Source organism: Balaenoptera borealis (genome assembly GCF_965194805.1).
Source record: "Balaenoptera borealis genome assembly, chromosome: 8".
Classification (NCBI taxonomy): Eukaryota; Metazoa; Chordata; class Mammalia; order Artiodactyla; family Balaenopteridae; genus Balaenoptera; species Balaenoptera borealis.
In genome coordinates, this window is record NC_138865.1 from 116,729,578 (window position 1) to 116,754,382 (window position 24,805).

At 53.6% G+C, this 24,805-nt stretch overlaps 1 protein-coding gene across 2 annotated transcripts in view; it reads left to right on the forward strand.

The window, feature by feature from the left end:
* Positions 1–24,805, forward strand: part of HMCN2 (hemicentin 2) — a 154,877-nt gene that overhangs the window by 16,445 nt on the left and 113,627 nt on the right. For both annotated transcript variants that reach the window (XM_082400654.1, XM_082400653.1), the window contains exons 2-14: positions 4,012–4,082; positions 5,302–5,460; positions 6,279–6,401; positions 12,475–12,646; positions 13,308–13,414; positions 14,313–14,433; positions 16,462–16,725; positions 19,154–19,298; positions 19,812–19,933; positions 21,781–22,053; positions 23,131–23,272; positions 23,749–23,876; positions 24,594–24,707. In XM_082400654.1, the coding sequence (XP_082256780.1) occupies positions 4,012–4,082; positions 5,302–5,460; positions 6,279–6,401; positions 12,475–12,646; positions 13,308–13,414; positions 14,313–14,433; positions 16,462–16,725; positions 19,154–19,298; positions 19,812–19,933; positions 21,781–22,053; positions 23,131–23,272; positions 23,749–23,876; positions 24,594–24,707 (1,941 nt within the window). The remainder of the gene's footprint in view (positions 1–4,011; positions 4,083–5,301; positions 5,461–6,278; positions 6,402–12,474; positions 12,647–13,307; positions 13,415–14,312; positions 14,434–16,461; positions 16,726–19,153; positions 19,299–19,811; positions 19,934–21,780; positions 22,054–23,130; positions 23,273–23,748; positions 23,877–24,593; positions 24,708–24,805) is intronic.

Consider the following 24,805-nt stretch of genomic DNA (forward strand, 5'->3'; position numbering starts at 1 on the left):
TGTAGTGGATATAAAGATGTTCTTAATAACATCGTTCATTATAAAAATTGGAAACAAAACAATATGGGCAAGACCATTATTGGACATTTATACAAAGGAAATACTTTGTAGCCATTAAAAATGATTTTGAACTGAGTATTTGACCTTGTGGAAGGATGCTTACAATATGTTGTTCAGTGAAAAGAGTCAAATTAAAAATAGTACATTATTTATACTTAAATAGAAATTCTGCTTCAAATAGTGTACACTTATATAAGATTTACAAATATGCATGAAAGTTTTGAAGGTTATATATAAAAATAAGAGTATCTCTGGTTGGTAGAATTCCCTTCTTTTTCTGCATGTCAGGAATTTCTATGTACAGTTCACAGTTGTCAAGAGCTCAGATTCTGGGACTTCCCTGGTGGCGCAGTGGTTAAGAATCCGCCTGCCAGTGCAGGGGACACAGGTTCGAGCCCTGGTTTGGGAAGATCCCACATGCCGCGGAACAACTAAGCCCGTGCACCACAACTACTGAGCCCGTGTGCCACAATTACTGAAGCCTGCGTGCCTAGAGCGCATGCTCCACAACAAGAGAAACCACAACAGTGAGAAGCCCGCTCTTTGCAACTAGAGAAAGCCTGTGTGCAGCAACAAAGACCCAGTGCAGCCAAAATTAATTAATTAATTAATTAAAAAAAGAAAAAGAAGAGCTCAGATTCTGGAGTTGTACAGACCTAAGCTAATATTCTAGCTCTGCTGCTTACTGACTGTGTGTCTTTGGGCAAGTTACTTAGCCTCTCTGAGCTTTCATTTCTCCTCTGTAATATGTGGGTAAGAGTTGGACTTACCAGGTAGGAGGGAGGATTCAGTGAGCTAATACGCAGGAAGCATCTCAACACATAGGCTGGTACATAGTAAGTGCTTAGGAAATGTCAGAATCATTAATGTCATATATTTTTTAATGAATGTATATTATTATGTAATAAAGAAATAACCAATGTTGAGTAAAATTATTACTCTCCTCAGTCAAACTAGAATTTGAGGAACTCATTGGAGCAAGACAGCCTTTGCCTGTCTGCCTCATGTGAGATTGCCCAGCAATTGTGTGTTCAACCAGCCAGAATGGCCATCTTTGAAGTCTACAAATAACAAATGCTGGAGGGGGTGCGGAGAAAAGGGAACCCTCCTACACTGTTAGTGGGAATGTAAATTGGTGCAGCCACTATGGAAAACAGTATGGAGGTTCCTCAAAAAACTAAAAATAGAGTTGCCATATGATCCAGCAATCCCACTCCTGGGCATATATCCAGACAAAACTATAATTCAAAAAGATACATGCACCCCTGTGTTCATAGCAGCACTATTCACAATAGCTAAGATATGGAAACAACCTAAATGTCCATCAACAGACGAATGGATAAAGAAGATGTGATATATATATATATACACAATGGAATACTACTCAGCCATAAAATAGAATGAAATAATACCATTTGTAGCAACATGGATGGACCTAGAGATTATCATACTAAGTGAAGTAAGTCAGAAAGAGAAAGACAAATACCGTGTAATATCACTTATATGTGGAATCTAAAATATGACACAAATGAACATATCTACGAAACAGAAACAGACTCACAGACATAGAGAACAGACTTGTAGTTGCCAAGGGGGAGGGGGGATGGGAGAGGGAAGGATTGGGAGTTTGGGATTAGCAGATGCAAACTAGTATATATTGGATGGATAAACAACAAGGACCTACTGTATAGCCCAGGGAACTATATTCAATATCCTGTGATAAACCATAATGGAAAAGAATATATATATGTATAACTGAATCACTTTGCTGTATAGCAGAAATTAACACAACATTGTAAATCAACTATACTTAAATGAAATTTAAAAATAGAAAAGAAAAAAAAAAGAATTGTATGTTCAGATCAGCAGGGCCAGCTCCTGTTTGCTGAGCCTTTGCTCTAACCCAAGCGAGGCGTTTATCTCCCTGCGTTTACTGGATTCTCACAATGATGGTTCTCAGCTAGGAGAAATGCATCATTTTACAGATGGGGAAACTGAGGCTTGGGACGGTGAAGTAAGCTCTGAGAAGCCGCAAGACTGATGAAGGGTGGAGCCAGGATTCCAGTCAGCTCTGCCTGAGGTCAAAGGTGAGGGTTCGGCTGAATTAGTCACTGCAGAGTTCAGGAGGAAGGCAGACGAGAAGGCTTGGTGAAGGCCAGAGCAGGTGTGGAAGGGGCCGTTGGGTGTGGGAATAAATACAGAGCAGAAAGGCAGGGCCCTCCAGGTGGTGATTCTGAAAGTATACAGCAGAAGAGCTGGTGTCCAGACCCTTCCTTGGTAATGGTGGATGAATGCCAGATAATGCCATGTGCTTCCTTTTCTAAGAAGGACTAAGGTCTGTTGATGAGTTGCCAAGTATGGGAATTTTTTTTAGGGTGACTGGAATTTAGAATTTTTGAACTAAAAATTGTCACCAAGGACTCAAATGAAATATTTCCTGAAGAAATCTGATGTCCACATCATCTTGCAAAACCCGCACTGTGCACACGTCCACATGGCGAGTTGGAATTCTGGCCGTGTTCTCAGTGCACTGGTAGCCTTGTCTTATGTTAGCTGTGGCTTTCAATTACTGCTCTTTAATAAAAAACTATTTATTAGGGAAATTTTCAAGTATATACAAAGTAAGCAGAATAGTATAATGAATCCCTATATCCCCCTCACCCAGCATCACCAAATATTCAGAAAAATCTGCCATTCTTGTTTCATCTATATCTCCTCCCACCCTCCACTCCCCCACTCAACGATGATCATTTTTTATGTTTCTTTTTTTGTGAGGTAAAATTAGCATACATTGAAATGGGCAAATCTTCGCTTTACACTTTTGACAAACGGATACACCTGTGGAACCCACATTCCCATCACAATATAGAGCGTTTCTGCCTTCCCAGACAGTTCCTTGGATGTCCCTATCCCACAGACAACCTCCGTTCTGACTTTTTTCACCTTTGATTAATTCTGCCAGTTCCAGAGCTTTCTGTAAATGGAACCATATAGTAGGCACTCTTCTGTGTCTGGCTTCTTTCATGCAGGATTATGTCTGCGAGATTCATCCATCTGGTTGCCTGTATTGGTAGCTCGTTCCGTTTTCTGGCTGAGTGGTATTTGATTATACGAATGTACCTCAGTTTGTTTATTCATTCACCAGTTGATGGACATCTGGCTTGTTTCCAGTTCTGGGCTATTGTGAAAACAGCTGCTATGAACATTTGAGTACAAGTCTTGGTGTGGACGTATGTTTTCATTTGTCTTGGGTAAATACCTAGGAGTGGAAAGACTGGATCCTATGGTAGGTGCACGTTTAACTTTGTAGAAACTTCCATTTGTTTTCCAAAGCGGTTGAACCGTTTTTGCATTCCCACCAGCAGTGCGTGAAAGTTTCAGTTGCTCCATATCCTCTCCAACATTTGGGATCCGCCCTTGTAATTAATCCTGCTCTTTTCAAGTGAGCTAATATATGGATGGAGTTTCTGGAAGGTTTAGCTTTTGTTGGTCAGTCTGGTGTCGGCCAGTTGCTCTGTGGTCCAAAACTTTATTTGCTCAATTCTCTGTTTCTTTGTCTTCCCAGAATTCCCTTCCCGCTGATGCAGGGGGTGGGTGGGCTGGTAGAGGGGAGGTTTCTAGGGGAGTCATAGTCACAAAAGATCGGGAACTGTGGGTCTGGGGGGCAGGACTGGAGTTTTGCCCCCTGCTCCATCTCTGTGCTCCCCTGGAACTCTGGGTCCAGTTTGGAGCAGGCAGGGGGCCAAGTGGCCTGACCTCCCTTCCAGATCTGACCCTGGCAGCCCTGGAAGCTGCTCCCCTACCACTTCCCCATTTGTGGAGGTCTCTGAGGTCCAGGCCTCAGCTCCTCTCCCCTCTGATGGTGGCACATCATGCAGTTGCTGCCCCAGCCCACGGGGGCTATGCGTCTGGGGGTCCAAGCCCACCTGGTCCTCTCTCTCTTCCCTGCAGATATTGGCCCGGTGACCCTCACGGCCGACCCAGCGGTGTTTCAGAGGGAGCTGAGAGAACTCTACGTGCAGGTAGGCTGCCCCGCCCCTGGCTGCTGGCCCTCTGTGTCCTTCTGCCCAGTCCATGCCAGAGGCCAAGGTCTTTGCCCCACCTGGGGGCCAAGGTGGTGCTTCCTGCAACCGCTATGACCTGCCTCCCAGCTCTGCCTGGGGCTGACCCCCAGCTTGGGGGTCCTGCAGATTTTGTATTTTGGGCGTTTCCTTCCTTTATTCAGTGAACCAAGTACCTACAGGACTCCCTGTGCCTGGCATGTAGAAGGTGGTTATTATTTACTGCATGGATGCAGGCTTGGAAGGAGGGGGTATGTGGTAGCTGAGGGAGGATTCAAGAGGGGTCAGTTCAGACCCCCAAAACCTGGCCCGAGACTGGGTCAGACGTCCCATGGCCTCCTCGGCTTTTGGGCCACACTGAACACCCTGGTTCAGCATATGTCTCCCCGACCCAGCTTCCTGAAGGCAGGGATCCCACAGATCGGTCTAGCTCACCGCCAAGTCCCCCAGGGCCCAGAACAGGGCCCGGCACACAGAAGGGATGAGTGAACCAAAGAGAGAAGCGTTTACTGAAGTTACCACGTGCACACCCTGCTTCCGGTGCTGGGTGTGCGAACCTGGGGGGGCAGAGAGCTCCTGGCTGGTGGGCGGGGAGGGGAGGGCTGTGTGTTTATTTGGAATCGGTTCCAGGGCGGGTTACAGAGAGGATCTGAGGAGGCGGCTTTGAATGTTTTCCTCTGCCCACCCCTCACCTCTCCTTTTCCTGGCGACCCCTCTACCCCTCTATCCTCCAAGCCTTGGCTAACACGTGGCTTCTTTGGCGTATCTGTTAGATGTCCCAGTGGCTCCCATCCCTCCTATCCCACTGGTAGCACTCCTCACAATGGTAACTAAATGCTCGTGTTGTGCTTGTTAGTGTAAAGTCAGCCTCCCATCCAGACTCTGTGGGAGGGACTGTGTCGCTTGGGCATGGGTGAGTGAGTGAGTGAATGAATGAGTGAATGAATGAATGAAGGAATGAAGGAATGAGTGAGTGAATGAAGGAATGAAGGAATGAGTGAATGAATGAGAGATGAAGCGGATTGGATGCTACACTGTGTCTCAGGGAAGGAAGTGGCTGGGGCCCTGGCCTGACCCTGGACGGGCGGGACAGAGGCCACTGGAGGGGACCCCCCACCTCCCTGGGTGGTCCCCACGGCGAGGAGGTGGGCGGCAGCCACTGACCTGCCCTGTCCTGCAGGGAGGCGGGGACTGCCCAGAGATGAGCATGGGGGCCATCAAGGCTGCCGTGGAGGTCGCCAACCCCGGCTCCTTCATCTACGTTTTCTCGGACGCCCGCGCCAAGGACTACCACAAGAAAGACGAGGTGCTGCAGCTGCTGCAGCTTAAACAGTCACAGGTGAGCCACCACGAGGGGGTGCTGGGGAAGCTGGGGTCTCCGAGGGCCGCCCCAAGCCCCCCACCCCGCACCGGAGAGCTGAGCTGGTGCTTCTCTGGGTCCGGCCTCCGCCAGCAGTGCCGACCAGCCCGCTGACCGAGCTGGGCTGTGAAGTCCAAGTGTGTTCTCATGCTCCCGCCCCGTCCGCCAGGCCGCATGCCTCCCTGGCGAGACCCATTTTTGATAAAGACCACACCACCCTGCTCCCTTCACACCCCGCCAGAGTCTGGGCAATCCATCTTCCTCCTGGCGTTGCGCTCCCCGCCATTCTTCTTCCGTTGTCTAAGGGTCTGGAAGATGTGCTGGGGCTTTTGCTTCTTGCTTTCACAGAGAGAGGTTGGGAAGGAGATGTGTGCAGGGAAGGGAGGAGGGCCCGCCCGCTGGAATCCTTGGGAAAGACCTCACGGGCTGGGACGCCTCTCTGCTCTCCCCTCTAGAAGGAACTCGGGTTCTCCAAGGTTCTTCTAGCTCTGCGGCCTCCAGGGGCCACTTGGAGCAGAGTCGATTTCCATTCCCTTCCTCGTAGATTTGATAACGGCTCCCATTTATCGAGCACCTACTGTATTCCTGGCCCTGTGATGAACACGTGACCTGCATCAGTCCTGACCCCCACGGGGTGGGAACTCTTATCATTCCCATTTTACAGATGCATCGCCTGAGCCCAGAGAGAGGAAGGGGCTTTCTCCAGGTCACTCCTCCCTGGTTCTGGCCCTGCTACTCACACCTGTAGAAGGTGGCAGAGGAGCCATGAGCCATGAGGCTGCCTGTCTCTCCTCTAGGTGGTCTTCGTGCTGACGGGCGACTGTGGTGACCGTACTCATCCTGGCTACCTGGCCTACGAGGAGATTGCTGCCGCCAGCTCCGGGCAGGTGTTCCACTTGGACAGGGGGCGGGTGACCGAGGTGAGCCGGCCCTGACATGCTGCATCTCTGGGCGGCTCGGCCCATGGGTTGCTTGCCATCAGGGACGAGCAGTGCTGAGCGCTCACGCCACAGCAGGAAGCGCAGGAAGCCCGGTGCTCAGGGATTTTTGGCATCATCTGGCCCAACCCTCTCACTCACCCCAAAAGCAGGTGCTGCGGGCTTCTCAGTTTTGCCGGTAAAAAGATTGGGGCTTGAAGGAGCACCCTGGGTTTTAGCCCGGGTCCCCCAGGAGGTCCAGGCTGGTAGGATAGATCTAACAAACGCTGGCAGAGTGGGGGTGTAGGGGGAGCTTCTCCCCAGGGTCGAGGAGCCCAGGAGTGGATGGAGGAGCATGGGGGGTGGGCATCAGATACGGACTGTGTTGCTGAGACAGGAAGTCGAGCTTGGGGACTTGGCAGGGAGAGGCTTGCTTGGCCCTGAAGCCTGATGTGCAGGGCTGCTGATGCCCCAGCGCTGACCAGGTGTCTGCGTCCTCATCTCGGTCTTGGACCAGGCGCCTGCCCTTCCTCCCCTCCAGGCTCCATCAGTGGCTCAGGTCTCTCCCCGCTTTCCCTCTGCCCAGCACGTCCATTCCTCCCCAGGAGCCAGAGGGATCCTTCCAGTGGCATGTTGGTAAATGTTTCACAACCATCTCTCTCTGGAAGGAACAAGAATGCCCGCTTCCATGGTGTAAATACTCCTACTTTGGCTGGTTTCAGGCTGCCATCACGAAGTCGCAGAGCATGGGAAGTGACGCTCATAATCGGCTTTCTTGAGCCTGTATGAGCCGGCTCCTGCATCCCACTGGATCCTCTAAAACAAATCTGACCAACAGGTCCCACCCCACTGTCCCCTGGAACAGGTCCAGACCGTTATCTGAGCTCCGTCTCTCTGAGCCTATCGCCTGTGTTCTCCCCCTTGCCCGCTGCTGCCGCCCTGCTGGCCTCTCTGCTCTTTCTTCAATGCCCCGTGTCTTTCCTCCCCCAGGGCCTTTGCTCGTGTGGCTTGTTTTTCCAGCTTCTCCTCCCCTGGCTCCTCATCTTCCCAGTCTTAGCTGAAATGCACCTTCCTCGATTTCGCATCAAGATTAAGTCTCCTTTCATACCCTCTCCCAGCTCTCTGTACTGCTTTATATAATCGTAATTTTGCAGCTGTGCGATTATTTAATGCCATTAGGCTGTGAGCTCCCTGAGGGCAGGGCCCTTAAGCTCCTGTTTGCTACTGTATCTCCAGCGCCTGGTACAGCCGCCAGCATGGAGCAGGTGTTTGGTAAGTAGCTGGTGAATGGATGACACGGAGTCCGTTGTGCGTGAGGAAGAGACAGATGAGAGGAACAGCACCTCTGAGGCCACCGTGGCCTCGAGCCAGCCCTCCTCTTGCCTCCGGGAGAGGGTATGGTATGTTGTATATTTATGATCTCCAGGGCCATGTTTAGGTTAGCGCCTTTGCTCCCTGTTGAAAGATGGCGTTTGTGGTTCTCTGCTACACATTAGGATTTATTTCTGTTGGCATGTCAGCTTGCTCTGGCACTAAGCCACCCAGGCAAGGGTGGGAGGCATTTCAGAGTGGAATGATGGCTTGGTCCTTGTTTTGGGGGTGTCCTATCTGGGAAGTTGCTCGGGAACTGGGTTCCTGCTGGGGCAAATCAGATGTCAGGCATCTGGGTGGGTCGGTGGAGGACCGCTTGCTCAGGTGTGGGGCTGGACTCTCCTAGCCTCTCCCTCGAGCCATGGAACCTGGGGCGAGCCCCTGGCTCCTGGCCGTGGTGCCAGCCTTCTGCCGTGGCAGCCTGGCCGGGCAGGACACGTCTGATGTGGTAGGACATCCGATGGCCAGGATTGGCTGCCCCTGGCTAGGGACCTGGATCTCTCTCCTCCCTGAATAGAGCTCTGTCATTCGTTAGCTTCATGCCTGGTACCTGGCCCCTTCCAGATGTCCCCAGACATTTGGCAAGCTTGGGAAAGTAGCCGGGGCAGCCAGGGCTGTGGTCATCCCCCCAGGAGAGGGAACAGTGCCTTTGCCCAAGCCAAGGGGGCTCCGGCTAGAAGAAGTTGCAAAAGTCCCCCAAACCCTGCCTGTGTAGTCAGTTTTTTGACCATTTCAAAGTATGTCCAGCATGGCAGGAACGACACATTTTGCGTTCTCTCTTCCCTTCATTTATCGAGCACCTACTCTGCGCTGGTGCAGCTTTAGGTGCTGGGCGCCGAGAGATAATCCATCAAGCTTAGGTCTCTGTGCTTTCGGGCGTTTAGCTTTTTCCACCTTTGAGATTCCAGAGTAACTAAAGGAAGGTGAAGATCCTCTCCCCCTGGGAGCGGTAATCTGTAGCTTTTGCCATCCTTCAACGGACAGGGGAGGCAGGCAGTGTGACCCCTTGGGCCTGTCCCAGAGGTGTGCATTTTTTTTTTTTTTGGCCATGCTGCGAAGCATGTGGGGTCTTAGTTCGACCTGGGATCGAAACCGTGCCCCCTGCATTGGAAGCACGGAGTCTTAACCCTTGGACCACCAGGAAGGTCCCTAGAGGTGTGCATTTTTAATTAGGACTTAGCTAGGTCTAGAGCCTCCTTGCCCTAGCACATCTTTCCCACAGGCTTCCCCCCAGCTCAGACCCAGCTCCGCGTCCTGTCCCCAGCTCCAACAGAATGGTCAGAATTTCTGGGAAAACCCATCATCCTGAAGCCCTCTGGGCTCCTGGGAAGTCCCATTCTGGGGGCTCGGACCCTTTCCCTGTCCAGCACCAGCAGGTACAAATATGACAAATTGCTCAGAATCTGGGCATTAACCAGGGGAAAGGTGAAATGCCCTCTAAGACAGTAAGGGGGAGGGAGAGGGGGAGAGGAGGTCAGATTAACAGGTGGTTTGGATGAACAGATCAGGAGACACAGGCCCTGGAGATGACCTCATCCTGGACCCTTCCCAGGGGAGGTGGGGTGGTGGGGGGTTAAGGTCACATGCTGTCTTCAGACCCCAGCTCTGCCACCTGTCTGCTGTGTGACCTTGAGCACAGCACTTAACCTCTCTGGGCCTCTGTTTCCTCAGGTGCACAGTTGGGTTATGAGGGCTACTGCCTGGAGAGATGGTGACAAGGGTAGGAGGAAGACCTCTGCATGAGGCCAGGCACCAGGGAGCCCTGGGTGAGGGTTAGTGGTGGCCATACCTCCAGCCCCTGTGCTTCTGTGTGGAGCGCAGAATACACACACCCCAGCTCTAGCGAAGCCCCCTCAAGGGTAAGAGCTTTCTCTGGAAAAGGTTCTCAGGAAGGTAGAGCCTGGGCCCAGTGCCCCGTGGCGCCCAGTTGTCAAAGGCCCTCAGTTTTCTGATCTGTGGTTCTTGAGGCCCATTTGGCGCCCCCGTCCCCAGCTTCCCCTCTCGGCTTCCTCACCCTGACTGTCAGATGCTTTGGGAGGAGCCTCGGGGAATGATTTATCTGCTGTGAACGGCTGAGCGGCAACCATCTGGCCGGGGTAGCAGCGCCAGATTCTCTCATTCCTTCCCCATCAGCCACAGAGATGAGCCCCAGTGCATCGCTGGCTCCCAGGCCCCCCCGTCCCGCTAGCATCTGGAAGCCATTACCTTCGCAAATAAACATTAAGCTTGCTTGATGAAGGCTCTCTGCTCAGAAGTTTCCCTCGATTCCTCTCTGAGTCCCCGGGCCATCGCCAGGTCCAGAAGGCTTTGCCCCCAGGCCTGGGCCTGCAGCCGTCTGGCCTTGCTATGGGCAAGAGGGTCAGCACCCCCAGCTCCCGAGTGGTGATGTGCTTATAGGGCAGCCCTCATGGGCGGGCCGCCTCCTGATGGGGTCGCTGGCTTCCTGTCCCATCTCAGCCCTCTCCGTGCAGTAGCTTGAGCTCTTGGGCATCTTCTCTCCATCAAAAAATCCTAGAAAGAGCTTGTAATGACAGTTGCAACACAGTAGCGGGTGTGACTCGTCTGGGTAATTGTCAACTGGTGCTGCCACCACCTCCTGGCAGCTTTGCTCATTTCTGATTTCCTCCTGACCCCTGACAACGCCTGGCTCCGGGGGAGGAGGACAGTGGTCACAGAGCTGTTGCTTTGCTGTCGGGGAGCTGCCTCACTTACTTCGCCAGCTTCTGTCTGCCTTTCTAGCTGGGAGCCTTGGCTGCTGCTTCTGGTCTACCTCCGCGTGGACAAAGAGCCTTGTCCTCATTTCTTAACCAAAATAGGTGGGATTTTTTCAAGAGAAACATCACTTAGAAAGTTAGGCAAAAACAGAAGAATGAAGTAGCTCCAAATATAAAAACAGAGGAGTTTTCAGAACACAGAATTCTTGTCCAGTGATAACTGAAATCTAGCTGTAAAATCTAGGCGCATATGTTCCAGCTCAGTCTGACCAAAATATATTCATTTTCCAAATCTCGAGCAATTCTTCCAATTCCCTTCTGTTCCCTTTCCCTTCCATGGAAGATCACATGGTAGGCAGAGCTGGAGGACTGTCATTTAGAGCGAGGATGGCCAATATGTAGCACGCCAGACACCACGTTCTAATTCCAGATCCATGGCAGACATTGCTAATCAATCACAGACCTTTTTCTAATTGAGGCTGAATGTGGCTTCACATTTCTCCAAACAGTATTCTAGGAAGTCATTTCCTGTTGATTAGAACTGGTAAGCGACAGGATACCCCTATGGTTGCTCAGGTATATTCTAAAGTCATGCTTGTAAAGGCATACTTGTTCCTTTTAATTGATTTTTGCTTAAAAATTTTCTATGAGAAGTGTCAAAGACATAGAAAAGTAAAAACAGGGACTTCCCTGGTGGTGCAGTGGTTAAGAATCTGCCTGCCGATGCAGGGGACACGGCTTCAAGCCCTGGTCTGGGAAGATCCCACAAGCCGCAGAGCAACTAAGCCCATGTGCCACAACTACTGAGCCTGCGCTCTAGAGCCCGTGAGCCACAACTACTGAGCCCAAGTGCCACAACTACTGAAGCCCACTCGCCTAGAGCCCGTGCTCTGCAACAAGAGAAGCCACCGCAGTGAGAAGCCCTTACACTGCAACGAAGAGTAGCCCCTGCTCGCCGCAACTAGAGACTAAGCCCCCGCGCAGCAACGAAGACCCAATGCAGCCAAAAATAAATTAAAAAAAAAAAAAGATAGACTCCAGCGTAACCCACAATATCACCTGATAAAATGACTAGTACTTTGCTAGTATCAGCTGATCCCAAGCCCATGTTCAACTTTCCCTATTTGTCCTCAAAATGTCAAATCAGGATTTAATCAAGGGCTGTGCATTTCATTGGGTTCTTATGTCTGTTAAGTTTCCTTAAATCTGGAGTAGTACACCCTTTTTTCATGCCACTAACTTGTTGGAGAGGCATTGATTATACAATGTCCCGTGTTGCGGATTCACCTGATTGCTTCCTTGTTCAGGAGAATAAGTGGTATGGTATTTTGGAGAGAGAGTTACCTGTTTCCTGATTTTCAATGGGACCTGTCTGATAGAGTAAGATTTTAGAATGAATAAGCTGTTGTAGAAACAAAGGATATAAGATTTCTCAGTGTTGTGATAAGGGTCAGGAGGAGACTATCTTTGCTGTCTGCTTAGAGACATGGTCCTGCTTAGAGAGCATGGTGTCCAGGTGAGGGTGTGGTCTGAGGCCCCTTGGGCAGGGGATGGTGAACCACATTGCTCTGGGAGAGATTCCGGATCTCCAGAGTTCATCAGTGTGTAGGAGGCATCAGGAGGGCTTCCTGGAGGAAGTGATGGGTGTCACAGAAGTTGGCCATGTGAAGAAGGAGGGAAGTCTTCCCAGCAGAGGGCACCCTTTGCTCCTTCTGTCCCAGCTGAGTCCTCTGGATGCCTTCATTCAGGTGTCACAGTCCTGAGCCCACAGGCCAAGAGGGTAGTGACGTGTGAATCGGGCCTAGTATAGGGCAGTGGGGAGTGGGGTGGCCTCAGGTGACTTGGAAAGCCTGTATGCTGCCTAAAACCCACTGGGGGACCGGATTTTGCACACAGCTGGCGGCGTGTTAGGGACCCACCTCCTGTGGGCCAGACACAAGCAAGACATCACGGGCACCTGCTAGTGTCAGCTTCTCATACCTGCCTTCCAGGTGCTGAAGTGGGTGGAGTCAGCAATCCAGGCCTCCAAGGTGCACCTGCTGTCCACGGACCACGAGGAAGGCGGCGAGCACACGTGGAAGATCCCCTTTGACCCCAGCCTGAAGGAGGTCACCATCTCCCTGAGTGGCCCGGGGCCCGAGATCGAAGTCCAAGACCCGCTGGGTACGTGCGACCCAGGGCTGGCCTCCACCTTGGCCCTGAGACTGAGCTGGGAGTCCAGAATGGGACAGAGAGAGAGGCCCTGGGGTGATGGGGGGTTTGGACACAAGGCTCCAGGAGCAAGGAGGGTAGGGGGGATGCCAAGTGAAGGGCAGAGAGGGTACCCGTGGTAGGTGAGGAAGCAGGAAGGCCATTAGCAGCCCAGCTAGGGGAATTAAAATAATGACAGTCCCTGGGCTTCAAGGATCACATGGCATCTTCCCCGTGTTCTCTCAGTGGAACTCTTCAGTGGCCTGGAGAGTCCGTGGGGGCAAGAATTAGTGGCACATCGTAGAGATGGGAAGCTGGGGCTCTGGGAGGTGGAGTGACTTGTCGGGTCTCCCAGGGTCAGTGTGATTTGGACCCGGTCTCCTGGCCCCATGGTGCTCTGAGGATGTCCTGAGTATTCAGGTCCAGAGGCCAGGGGTACAGCCGGCACCTGGGGAGGGATGAGGATGGAGATCAGGATAAGGTAGAGGCCTGGGTACCACCAAAGGCCTCTTGTCAGTTCCTCTAGGAAGCCCGGGGCTGGTGTTTGGAGCACTGTGGGTTCCAGGGGACGGGGTGGGCCGCTGTCACCCCCAGGAAATGGTTGGGGACTAAGCAGTCCTTGGGGCTTCCACAGGGAGGATCCTGCAGAGGGACGAGGGCCTCAACGTGCTCCTCAACATCCCTGACTCGGCCAAGGTTGTGGCCTTTAAGCCTGAGCATCCTGGGCTGTGGTCCATCAAGGTAGGGGGCCTTGGGTTCCTGGGGTTGGGGAGACCAGCTTCACCGGCCTGAGATACCACCTCCCTCTTGCCTGGCCCCAGGGAGCCTGGGGCCCTGCGAAGCTGAGAGCTGGAGCGTGGATAGTGATGTGGGCATATCAATAGAAGTAAAGGGTCAAGAACAGAGGAGGAGTATTCTGCCTTGCATCAGTGAGAGGAAGTGGAGTGGTTTGGGGTTAGTTAGGGAACTTCTAAGAAGGGCTTATAGAAACCACTTGAGTGTCCGGAGGTGGGTGACTGAGCTGGCCCGTGGTTCAGAACCCTGTCCTGTGAAGAGTGCACAGAAACATCAAGGGTGACCTTGGGCTCAGAGGGGCAGGACCGGCAGGGGAGCAGGGTCTGCTCTGATCTGCAAGGCTCTGGGGGCGGGCTGGGCTCCTGACAAAGTACCCTGGGATGGGGCAGGCTGCTGCTTCAGGAGGATATGCCCCTTGCTGATCAGGCAAACATGCATGGAGCCCCTACTGGGCGCCAGGCACGGTGCTGTGTGCTGCAGGCACCGCTATCCTTCAAACTCAGCATCTTTGAGCCAAGAGCTCTCATGCCAGTGGGGAAGGCAAGGCAGGGGTTAGACGTGCAGGGGGACAGACCAGACCCGCGGGTGTTGGGGGCGGTGGTAGTGGGAAAGGCAGGGCAGCTTCGAAAGTGCCGCTCAGGACAGTGCTCTAGCTGGGTTTCTTCCACTTCATTTGGGGGGCATCGTGCTGGGCCCCCAGGGAGCAGGTAAGTTGCCCACCTGTATGCAACGGCGGGAGAATTCCAGCTGCCGATTCCAGGCCGGGTCAGGTCGCCCGCCTCCTGCCTGGAGCTGGGGTGCTGGGTTCGGATGCCCCGGTGACGTGGGCCTGGGCCTGTGCTAGGTCTATAGCAGCGGCCGCCATTCGGTCAGGATCACGGGCATCAGCAACATCGACTTCCGAGCTGGCTTCTCCACTCAGCCCTCCCTGGACCTCAACCACACCATCGAGTGGCCCCTGCAAGGTACGGTGCTCCTGGCCCCAGGGCGATTCAGGGCCGCCTTCCGCGGAGGTGGGGCTCGCCTTTGGGAAGTGGGGGGAGCTCTGGGGGGAGCCGTGAGTGTGTGACTATGGAACGGGCCTGCAGAGGCTGGGTCCAGCCTCTCTGTCACATCACAGTGAACTGCGCCCAGGGCCAGCACTCCCTCTGTCGGCCCCAGCCCAGGTGACTGTGGGACCATTTACCTTTAGAACTTCCTCCCTGCCCCCCGAGGCCTCCAGGACCTCACGCAGTCCCCCTTGCTACTCCTTCCCCTTGCTCTTTGTCGAGATTTGTCTGTCCAGAGCCCCACTTCTTCCAGTGAACATCAGGCTGGTGCAATACATTCAGAGGTGCTTGAGTGGACACCCTCCCCGAAAGGGGGACCAGTGTCTCACTCCAAGGGAACGAGTGTCCTGGTGGACATCCAGATGCCCCTGGAGGCTGATAGCCTGGGGGGACGTTGGAGGCGCAGGATGAGTTTTCCACTGAGAAGCCGCCCACTGGGTTCTGAGGTTGCCTACATACCCCATCATGGCTCCACCTGGAGAAGGCTGGGCCCCCGAGCAGGCAGAGGCTTCTGGCTCAGGGTGCCAGAGCTTCATGCCAGAAAATGCCATCTGGTAGCCAGACCAGGGTCCCAATTTATAGTTTGGAAAATATGGTGTCTTGCCACGGGTCCATCCAGAGGATTTTGCTAGGACCAGCTGAGCAGAGATGGGGGGGACTAGACCAGGTCAGGCTAACTTTGGACCACAGAATAGTGACCCAAAATGGTGTGTGCTAGATCCTTGGGGCTTTCTTTCTAGTCTGTATCTCCTCTAATGTCTTCATTCTTGTCAGCCCTTGTAGGTTTCCCTGCCAGGACCAGCAGTAATATCTTCAAAATGAAAAGGGGTCTGCTTGCTCATGTCGTGTTTGTTTTTGCCAGTAGGAGGGAGGGCGCGAGGCAGAGAAACTTAGTTCCTATTCTAAAGCCAAGAGAGAAAAGAAACCCTACATGAAGTGCTACAGTGGGGATTGAAAACTGGCCAGTCTCCAGTGGAAGAGGGTGAAGGGGGCCATCTGTGACCTTCTTTGGTTTCTGCTTTTGATAAAGATGTGGGTCCCAGACATCCAAAAGGGGCAGAGAAACAGCAGGGCAATTGCAAATGATAAATAGCGATTGGTCTCAGTGCCAGGGGCACCAGGGAGTGGGCGAGGCTGTGGCTAACTGGACAGTGGGGGTCTGGGCCACAGACACAGCTGCTACACGCCGTTGGCTGCTTGTTGCAACGTGGGAATGGTGCCCAGCACTAACACGCTTGATTCTTCAAAGGAATCTGGACTTCTAGATTTGTATATGCCCCTTCCAGATTGTTTGATATTTTTTCAAAAATGTGAAGGCACTTCCTGGACCACATCCTCTGGTCCCCGGTTTATGATCAGTGAGAGGAGAAAAAACAATGAAGAGCCATCTGCAAAGGGAGCGACCTGACCGTTCCCACATCAACTTAGGAGACTGTAAAACCCAAGTCCAGTTCTGTCTGTCCTGGGATAGTGTGGAAAGTACATTTCAACAAGATAGAAAAGGAAACCAAAGGAAAGATGAGCATGGGGAAAGGATGGGCAGGAGTCAGCATTCCCAAACCGGGGCGTGTGTCTCACCTCGGCCGGTCCCAGAGCCTGCCTGACGGCAGCCAGCACCAGAGTTAGTGGCAGGGCAGGGGTGGGGGTACCCCTTCCCAGTTCTGCTCAGTGAGCACCCCAGTCTGCACAGTGGAGGGGATGTAGCCATGGGAAGCCGTGGGTTGGAGGGACACTGGTGTTTCAGGACCACGGACAGTAGCAAGCCCCCGCTTCTCTGCTTATCCCACCCAGCATTAGTTAGCCCAGGGAAGAGAAGGTGAGGGGGCCAGTGACGGCCGGCCAAGCAGGCTGGTCTCTGACTGTGGTCCTAGAGCCCCTGCTTGGGGAGGATCGTGGAGCCCAGCACAGATGGCAGCATCTCCTTCCTCGCCCTTCCCTCTGCAGGGGTGCCCATCTCCCTGGTGATCAACTCCACAGGCCTGCAGGCGCCCGGCCGCCTGGACTCGATGGAGCTCTCACACAGCTCAGGGCGGTCCCTCCTGACTTTGCCCACGCGGCTCCTCTCCAACGGATCCACGCACCAGCTGTGGGGCGGGCCGTCCTTCCGCACCCCCCAGGAGCGCTTCTACCTCAAGGTGAAGGGCAAGGACCATGAGGGAAACCCCCTCCTCCGTGTCTCTGGAGTTTCCTACGGTGGGGTGGCCCCAGGTGAGTCATTGGCTCTTACCACCCCCAGCTCCCTGGTTCCCTTGGAGGCTCATTTCTTTCCGGAAGGCTTTCCTGATTAGATTAGATTGGATTAGATTAGGAAATATGTTTTCATTAAACTTCTCTGGGCAGCAGGCTCTGCAAGGCATTATGCCAAATACTGAGATGCTTCAGATGTAGCCTTCAGCTGAAGGATTTGCTGCAAAGTCATCCATCCATCCATGCATCCATCCGTCTGTCTGTCCATCCATCCACCTGTGCATTCAACATTCATTTTGTGTCGGTCATGGTACTAGGCACTGTAGACACAGCAGTGGGCAGGGCAGTGGGTATGGGTATGCCCTTCCCTAACCATAATTACTATCATAGTCAAAATCATGGTAATACTAATCTAGTCACCATTTTGAACACTTTCCGTGGGACAGTCCTGGGCCAAGCACTTGCCATGCGTTAGCTCATTGAATGCTTACACCAGTTCTGAGATGTGTCCCCATTTTATAGCTGGGGAAGCCGAGGTCACCCATTTTATAGGGTTGCTCGAAGGGTTCCATAAGCTAATGCACATAACAAGACGGCTCTTGGGTACTCAAGAGGCTGCACACAGGACGTGGGAACCGTGGACCGGGGCCCTCCACACGGCTGCTGTTACTGTGACGTCATTGTAGGTCATGTTGTGTTGGTTCCCATGTGTGTGGCTTTTGCTGGTTTCCCGTGTGTCCCTGAGGTCTCGCCATCCGGGTTGGAAGCTCCCAGAGGTCAGGGCAAAGTCTTTGGCTTTCCAGATCTGCCTCTGGTCCTGGGGTGGGGTGGGGTCTGAGTTCACTGGCCATCGGCCTCCTTATTGGGCTTCGTTCCCTCTTCCAGCCCACTCCCCCCTCCCCTGGCAGTGAGCGGGGAGGAGTTCAGAGGTGATGACACTGGCATTCCATCATCAACTTTGCTGGGGGTCATCCCACTTCATTTAAGGATGCAGGGAGGGTGCCAATGTGCCGGTGGCGAGGTGGAGGACTTGGAGGACCCGAGTGGGGCAGGGCAGGGTCGGGGGCCTTGGGACCCCTTCTTTCAGTCTCCTGGCCTCCACTCCCCTGCTGCGGCCCCTGGGCTTCTCCTCCCTTGGCCTTTACAGCTTTGAGGAGGAATTTTCAGGAAGCAGTTTCAGCAGCCTCCGTTTCTCTCTCCTGTTCTTTCAGATGGCTCCCAGAGTTTTGAGTTTAGCGCTGGCTTTTGGTCTCCATGTCAGCTGTAGATTCAAGTGTGGAGGTGGGGTTGCGGGGGGGGATGTGCCTCCCCTACTTTCCGGGTCTGGGAGGCTGGGAGTTTGACTGAGAGCAGGAGGCTCTGGGTTTGGAGACATGGGGGTGGGGAGGGCGGGGCCTCAGGTCCCTGGGCTCTTTGAGCTCAAGAAAGAAGGAGCCGGAGCTGGCGCGGCAGAGGCTTCCAGTGCGTGGGGGTGAGTGGTGGTTGCTGTGCACGCAGCTGAGGACGTGGCTGGATGGCCCAACGCCCCTCTCCCCTGGGAGGTGGCAGGGAGCCTGTAGCATGATGTCACCCGCCGCCCTCCCACCTCCAGCTCTATGCTCAGAGGAGGTCTGGCACATTGCCTCAGCCTCGGAGCATTTCTGGTGGGGATGGGGGAAGAGGGCAGTGCGAGGGTTGAGCACACGTCCGTGATCTCCCAGTGAGGCACTGACAGTCCAAGACTGACCCTGGGGGACAGTTCTCAGACTTTTCCACTGAAGTAATTCCAAGAGCCAAGGAAAGAATATGTATCACCCCAAGGCCAGGGTCAGGCGAGGGGGGCAGTGGCATCTGATGGGGTTCCCAAGAGGCTCATCCCAAGCTGTGAGATTTCATGGAAGTCTCTTATTTTATCTCAAAAATGCGTGTGAATTTTGTATTCACAGCCATGCTCCAAGTATGCTTATTTTTCAATAAAAAAGGTTTCCCTCCCACAACTTTGGGTAAAACTGACCCTCCAGCCAGACAAGCAGGCTCACAGCCCTACCCACACCCCTGGAGAGTCCTGTCTGGGTAGCACTTCGTCAGATTTCAGGGCTGGTTTGACTTCTCTGCCCCACAGAATTGCTAAAATGGTGGCACAGGCTGGTCCGTCCTGGCCAGGCTTCTCACAAACCATAAAAACCCCATGAGTTTTCATTGACGGAGCCGGTCCTGCCACGTGCATGTGCCAGGTGCTTTCCACACCCCATCTCTCACCAACTCCTCACAGCAACACGATGAGGTCAGTAACCCAATTAACCCCATTTTACAGAGGTGGAAACTGAGGCTTCAGGAGGCGACGCGACCTGCTCTTGGTGACCACTGGATGGTGGTGCCAGAGATTGTATCCCGGCCTTCTCTCCCCGGGCTCATCCCTGTGGGTCTCTGTGTCACTGGAGGAATCCTGAGTGCTGGTCCTTGCCCACAGGTGCCCCCCTGGTCAGCATGCCCCCCAGGATCCACGGCTACCTGCACCAGCCCCTGGTGATCTCCTGCTCTGTGCACAGCGCCCTCCCCTTCTGGCTACAGCTGCGGCGGGATGGAGCCAGACTGGGCGAGGAGAGGCACTTTCAGTGAGTGGCTGAGGGCCGCCCGTTGTTCCCAGCCCCAGGGCTCCTGGGGGCCTGATGCCCTGGAGGGATCTAAGGGGAGTGGGTGGCAGGAGTGGGACCTTGGTCTCAGTCATATTGTCCTCCTGGGCACCTCCCAGCTTGGCCAGGGATGGGGGAGGGTGGTTCCCTGAGGCTCCCACTGCTGCTGGGCCATCCTCATGGGATGGGCCTTCCTCAGCTTCTGAAGACTCAACCCATGCAGGCCCAGCTCTGTGCTGGTCAGGGCAGGAAGGACCCTCTTGAGACCCTCCCCGCTATGGTTGGAAGTCCAGGGCTCAGAGAGGGGAAGGCACTTAGAGTCACATAGCATATCATGGGATTGGCATGTCCTTGGCCGTCTGCCTCTTCTTACCAAGTCTCCAGGAGGATATGTGACTTCCCTTCTGGGCAAGATTCAGGGGACCAAGCCCCCCAGTGTCTGGACGAGGCTGGGGGCCGTGCGACTGTGTGTCTCCAGCTGTTCTTTGTCCACAGGGGGTCAGGGAACAGCAGTTGGGAGATCCCACGGGCCTCCAAGGCTGAGGAAGGCACATATGAATGCACAGCGGTCAGCAGGGCTGGGGCTGGACGAGCAAAGGCCCAGATTGTCGTCACAGGTCTGTCTCTTTGGTCCTGTCCGCGTATCCCCTCCCCACCCCCTTCCTGATTTTTCTCTCTAGGATTTCCTCCCAGGGTTTCTCCATCTGTGGGCAAGCATGCCAGCCAGCTGCTGGGGCCTGTCCATCATCCAGAGTCTGATGCCCACACTGCACCTGCTTGCTGGCTCCCCGCACCCCCTCCTCGTTTGGGCTGTTTCACCCATGAATGGCCTGTGAGTCTCAGCTGCAGCTCGGGCTGTGTCCCCTGCCACCAGCCTCAATCCCACCCCTGACCTCTTGGCCAGCCCCCAGGCCCTCACAGGGGCCGCCGTCCATCCCGTCGTTCCCAACCCTTAATGCTTCCAGGTCCTGCCGCCATGGCACCATTGAGCTCAGGGAGGCTGGCAATGCCACAGACCCTCCTAAAATGAATGGGCTTTATTTTTAAAATAATGAACCTAAGCTGTCTTGAAGAGAAGAGAAGAAAAGGGGCCCAAAGAACAGGGAGAGATCAGCCACTCTAAGTTGTCCTAAACTCACACAAAATCACGCATGCTCCCTGTAGGAAGACTGGAAAATATAAACCAGCAGAAAAGATCGGAATGACCTGTGATCCCTCTGTTCTATCAAAATGATAGCATTTTGATTTACTTTCTTTCAGACCTTTATCTATGTGTGCATTTTAACAAAAATGGGATAGTATTATACGTACTTAAAACAACCTGATTTGTTGTCATCTAACACTGTAGTGGGTCAGCAAATATTTTACTATAAATGGTAAGTACAGAAAAGTAGAACAGTATAAGGAAATTTGCACGTGCATTTATTAGACTTAATGATTGCTAATCTTTTGCCATATTTGCCTTTTCATTTTATGGCCAAACTATTTTATTTTAAATTTTAATTTTATTGGAATGTAGTAGATTTACAACGTTGAGTTAGTTTCAGGTGTACAGCAAAGTGATTCAGTTATACATATAACTGAATATATTCTTTATATACATATAACTGAATATATGTATATTCAGTTATACATATATTCATTCTTTTTTTAGATTCTTTTCTCCTGTAGGTTATCACAGATATGGCTAAACTATTTTAAACTAAATTGTAGGCATCCTGACATTTCAGTATGTATCTCTTTTAAAAACATAGATTTTCCCGTATAATAAAGATTCTATGATTACACCTAATAAAATGAATAGTAAGTAATGCCTTAATACTACTTATATTTTGTCCGGAGTCAAATTTCCCCATTCGTATACTTGCACATCATGGTCATTGACATGTGGATCCAGCTTTTTTCCTGCAGGTCCTGCAGACTGTCCCTGGATAGACGGTCTCTGACCTGCCACTTCTTACGACCTTTTCTTGTTGAGAGTGTGGGTTTCTTAGCTCTTCCCTCCTTTGGGGCAGTGGCCTTCCTTAGTTCCACATTTGGCTGCTACTTGTACAGAGAATCGCTCTGTACTTGTTACTCTTTCCCTCTGGAGGGTGATTTCCGAGGCTTTATCCCCCAGGGCGGAATTATTGGCTCAAAGGGTGTGAAGAGTGGTGTAGCTCTTGCTAATATCGCAGTTGGGTGTTGTGTGGAAGGTAGGCGTGCGCACGCATGTGCAGACGCACGCATGCGCACACACACGCACGCACGCACGCACGCATGCACGCAGCCCCCTCGACGGGTGTGTAATGGCCGTGGGGTGGCGCCGTCCGGGCATGGTGAGCAGATGCTGGTGAACTGCTCTGCTGGCTGATGTGTCCTGAGGAGTGCGGTGGGCTCCGGGGTCTGGACACCACCAGGGCCTGCAGGATGGCCCCCTCCCTGTGTCAACCCCTCAGTGCCTCCTGTACTCCTGTTCCTGCAGACCCCCCGCCGCAGGTGGTCCCTGTCCCCAACGTGACCGTGTCCTCTGGAGAGACCGCCGTTCTGTCCTGCCGGGTCCTGGGCGAGGCCCCCTACAACCTGACGTGGGTCCGGGACTGGCGAGTCCTGTCGGCCTCGACGGGCAGAGTCACCCAGCTGGCCAACCTGTCTCTGGAGGTCAGGGACATAACCCCCAGTGACGACGGGCGGTACCAGTGCATGGCCAGCAACTCCAACGGGGTCACGAGGGCGTCCGTCTGGCTCCTGGTGCGAGGTGAGGCTGCTGTCCTCCCAATTCAACACAATACCTAGCATTTCCCTCCATAGTCCATCAATCCATCCCTCTGCCCAGACGTCACCTCTGGCAGGCAATGTCAGCCCTTTCAGTGTTTTCTCAACGTTCAGAGGAAGAGGATTCTGTAGCCTTCCAGCCTAAGTGTAGTGGTTCTCACTGTTGGGAAGTTCATCCTCATATCTGACCTAAATTTCTACTGCTGTAGGCCAAGCCAATTTCATTGAGTCCTGTCCTCTTCCCCTGCCATTGAACACCTCCATTACCTACCCTTCTCAATATGCAGGACAGAGATGGAACAGTGGAAACTTCCGAAAGCCCAGAGATCAGACGTCCTTGGTAGGGGTTGGGTAGCACCGACCAGATGGGGGTGGAGGAGGCAGTGGGAAGAACCCACGTCGGGAGTGTTGGTGCCTGGATTAGGTATAACCTAGGATTTAGGTCCACCGAGGATTTAGACAGATCCTCCTCCCTGGGGTGCTATCTCCCCAAGTGTAAAAGTGAGTGTGTTGGAACAAGTTTTCTCCCTTATGCTAGTGACTGTTGATTGCCTAGAGTGTGTTGAGAAGGATTCTGAGGCCATATCTAGGCCGCTGGTACGGGAGGGGCGTGTTTGCCGTGTCTAGATGAGATGGCCCACGATGTCTGTTTGAGCGTGACAAGTCCGCTGCACTGTGAGCTTTCCGAGGGCCAGGATAGAACCTACGTTTGCAGCAAATACTTGGGCAGACCTCCACTCAGGTCTCCAGCCCTGGCATCTCGACAGCTCCCTAAGCCTCTTCAGGGTGCTCAGCTCAGAGCAGAAATCCAGGGAGCTCAAGCCTCGCACTGGGGGTTATTGGGAATTCAGGTCCCCGTGTGGCCTGGGGATGTGCCTGGCAACATTCCCCAGTTCCCCAGCAAGCCGCTCCCAAGGATCCAGGCCCCCTGGGACCTTTGCTTCCTTTGTCTACACCGTCTGTGGCTGCCGGGAGGGGCCGGGGGCCCAGGGCTGGGTGCCTGGGACAGCACAACTGCTCTGACAAGCTCCTCCCCACCTGTCCACTCTCTGAACTACAGAGGCCCCACAGGTCAGCATCCACACCAGGTCACAGCGCTTTTCCCAGGGCATGGAGATGAGGGTCAGCTGCTCGGCCTCTGGATACCCTGCACCCCACATTTCCTGGAGCCATGAGGGTCATGCCCTGCAAGAGGACAGCAGGTGAGGGCTCAGGGCTTGGAGGTCTGGGACTGGGAACAGGTGGACTCCCAGGGGACCTCTCTGAGCCTCAGTCTTCTTAACTATTAATATAAATGGGGGAGTAGCATTTGCCCTGCCTTCTTCCTGGGATGATTTGAGGCTGAGGAGACAGATCACTTGGGAAACATAACAGTGTGAGCTCAGGGGTCAGGAGCTACAGCTGCAGAATCCAACAGACCTGTACTTGAATTCTGCCTCTGCCATTCAGGCTGTGTGACCTTGGGCAAGTCACCATACCTTTCTGAGCCCCATGAATGAAAAAAGAACATACGTAAAGTGCTGAACACACAGCCTGGCACAGAGCAAGCGGTCAGTGTAGAATGGTGTCACCAGTGATGTCGTTAGTTAATTTGTTATTAAAAATGACTGGGGCAACCCCATGTGACCCGACCTAACCAGCCCCTTGCTGTTGAACACGTTTCATGGCACGACTCCAGAGTCCGCGTGGATGCCCAGGGAACCCTGATCATTCAGGGAGTGGCCCCAGAGGATGCTGGGAATTACAGCTGCCAGGCTGCTAATGACGTTGGCACAGACGAGAAGACAGTCACCCTCTACTATGCAGGTACTGGGGTCAAGGGTATCTGCAGGAGAAGGATCTCCAGCCCACCCTCCCTCCCTCCCTCCCATCCCCAGATACTTATTGAGCATCTACCGTGTGGCAGGCACTGGGGCTACAGCAGTGAACACAGGGTCCCCATCCAGGTGGAGCTTATATTCTAATGGGGAGGCACAAAGCAAACATGCAAACAGATAAATAAGGTGCTTTCAGATGGTGAAGGTACTAGAACGAGCGCAGAGCAGGGTGGTGTGATGGAGTGACGTGCCCCGGGCAGAGAGGGAGACAGCTAGTACACACAGGACCAGACCCTTGCCGCAGATGGGAACGGGAGCAGCGTTCCAAGCAGAGGGATCGGGTGGGGCAAAAGCCTGGAGGTGGGAATGAGTCCGGGCTGCCCAAGGGGCTGCAAGGAGGCTGGCTGGAGTGAGGGGGCGGGGGAGGGGGCAGGCAGCCCCTGTAGGGCCTTTTAGAACCTTGTAGGATTTCGGCTTTTATCTCAAGATCAATGAGGAACAAAAGCGGGTTTGGTCCCGGGAGTAACTGGCTTTTTAGAAACCAGCCGAGGCTACATCTTTCTGGGGTGACTGTCCCGGTTGGTGGGGGATGGGGAGGAGGCAGGCGCTCAGCCCCACCTTGTCCCCGCCGCCCCTCCCGCAGCTGCATTCTCTCTCTAGGGAGTCTGCGGGTTGGTCCCCAATTCCCCATCTGCTCCCCACACAGACCCACCGTCCGTCTCCGCCATGAATGCGGTGGTGCTGGCCGCCGTCGGGGAGGAAGTGGTGCTGGCGTGTGAGGCGTCCGGGGTGCCTCCGCCCCGGGTCATCTGGTATCGAGGTACACTGGGTGGGGGGAGGGGCCCTGGAGGGTCAGCTTTCCAGGACGGTCGTGGGGGGCACTCCGAATTGGGTGTCTGGAGAGAGAGGACCGTTTCT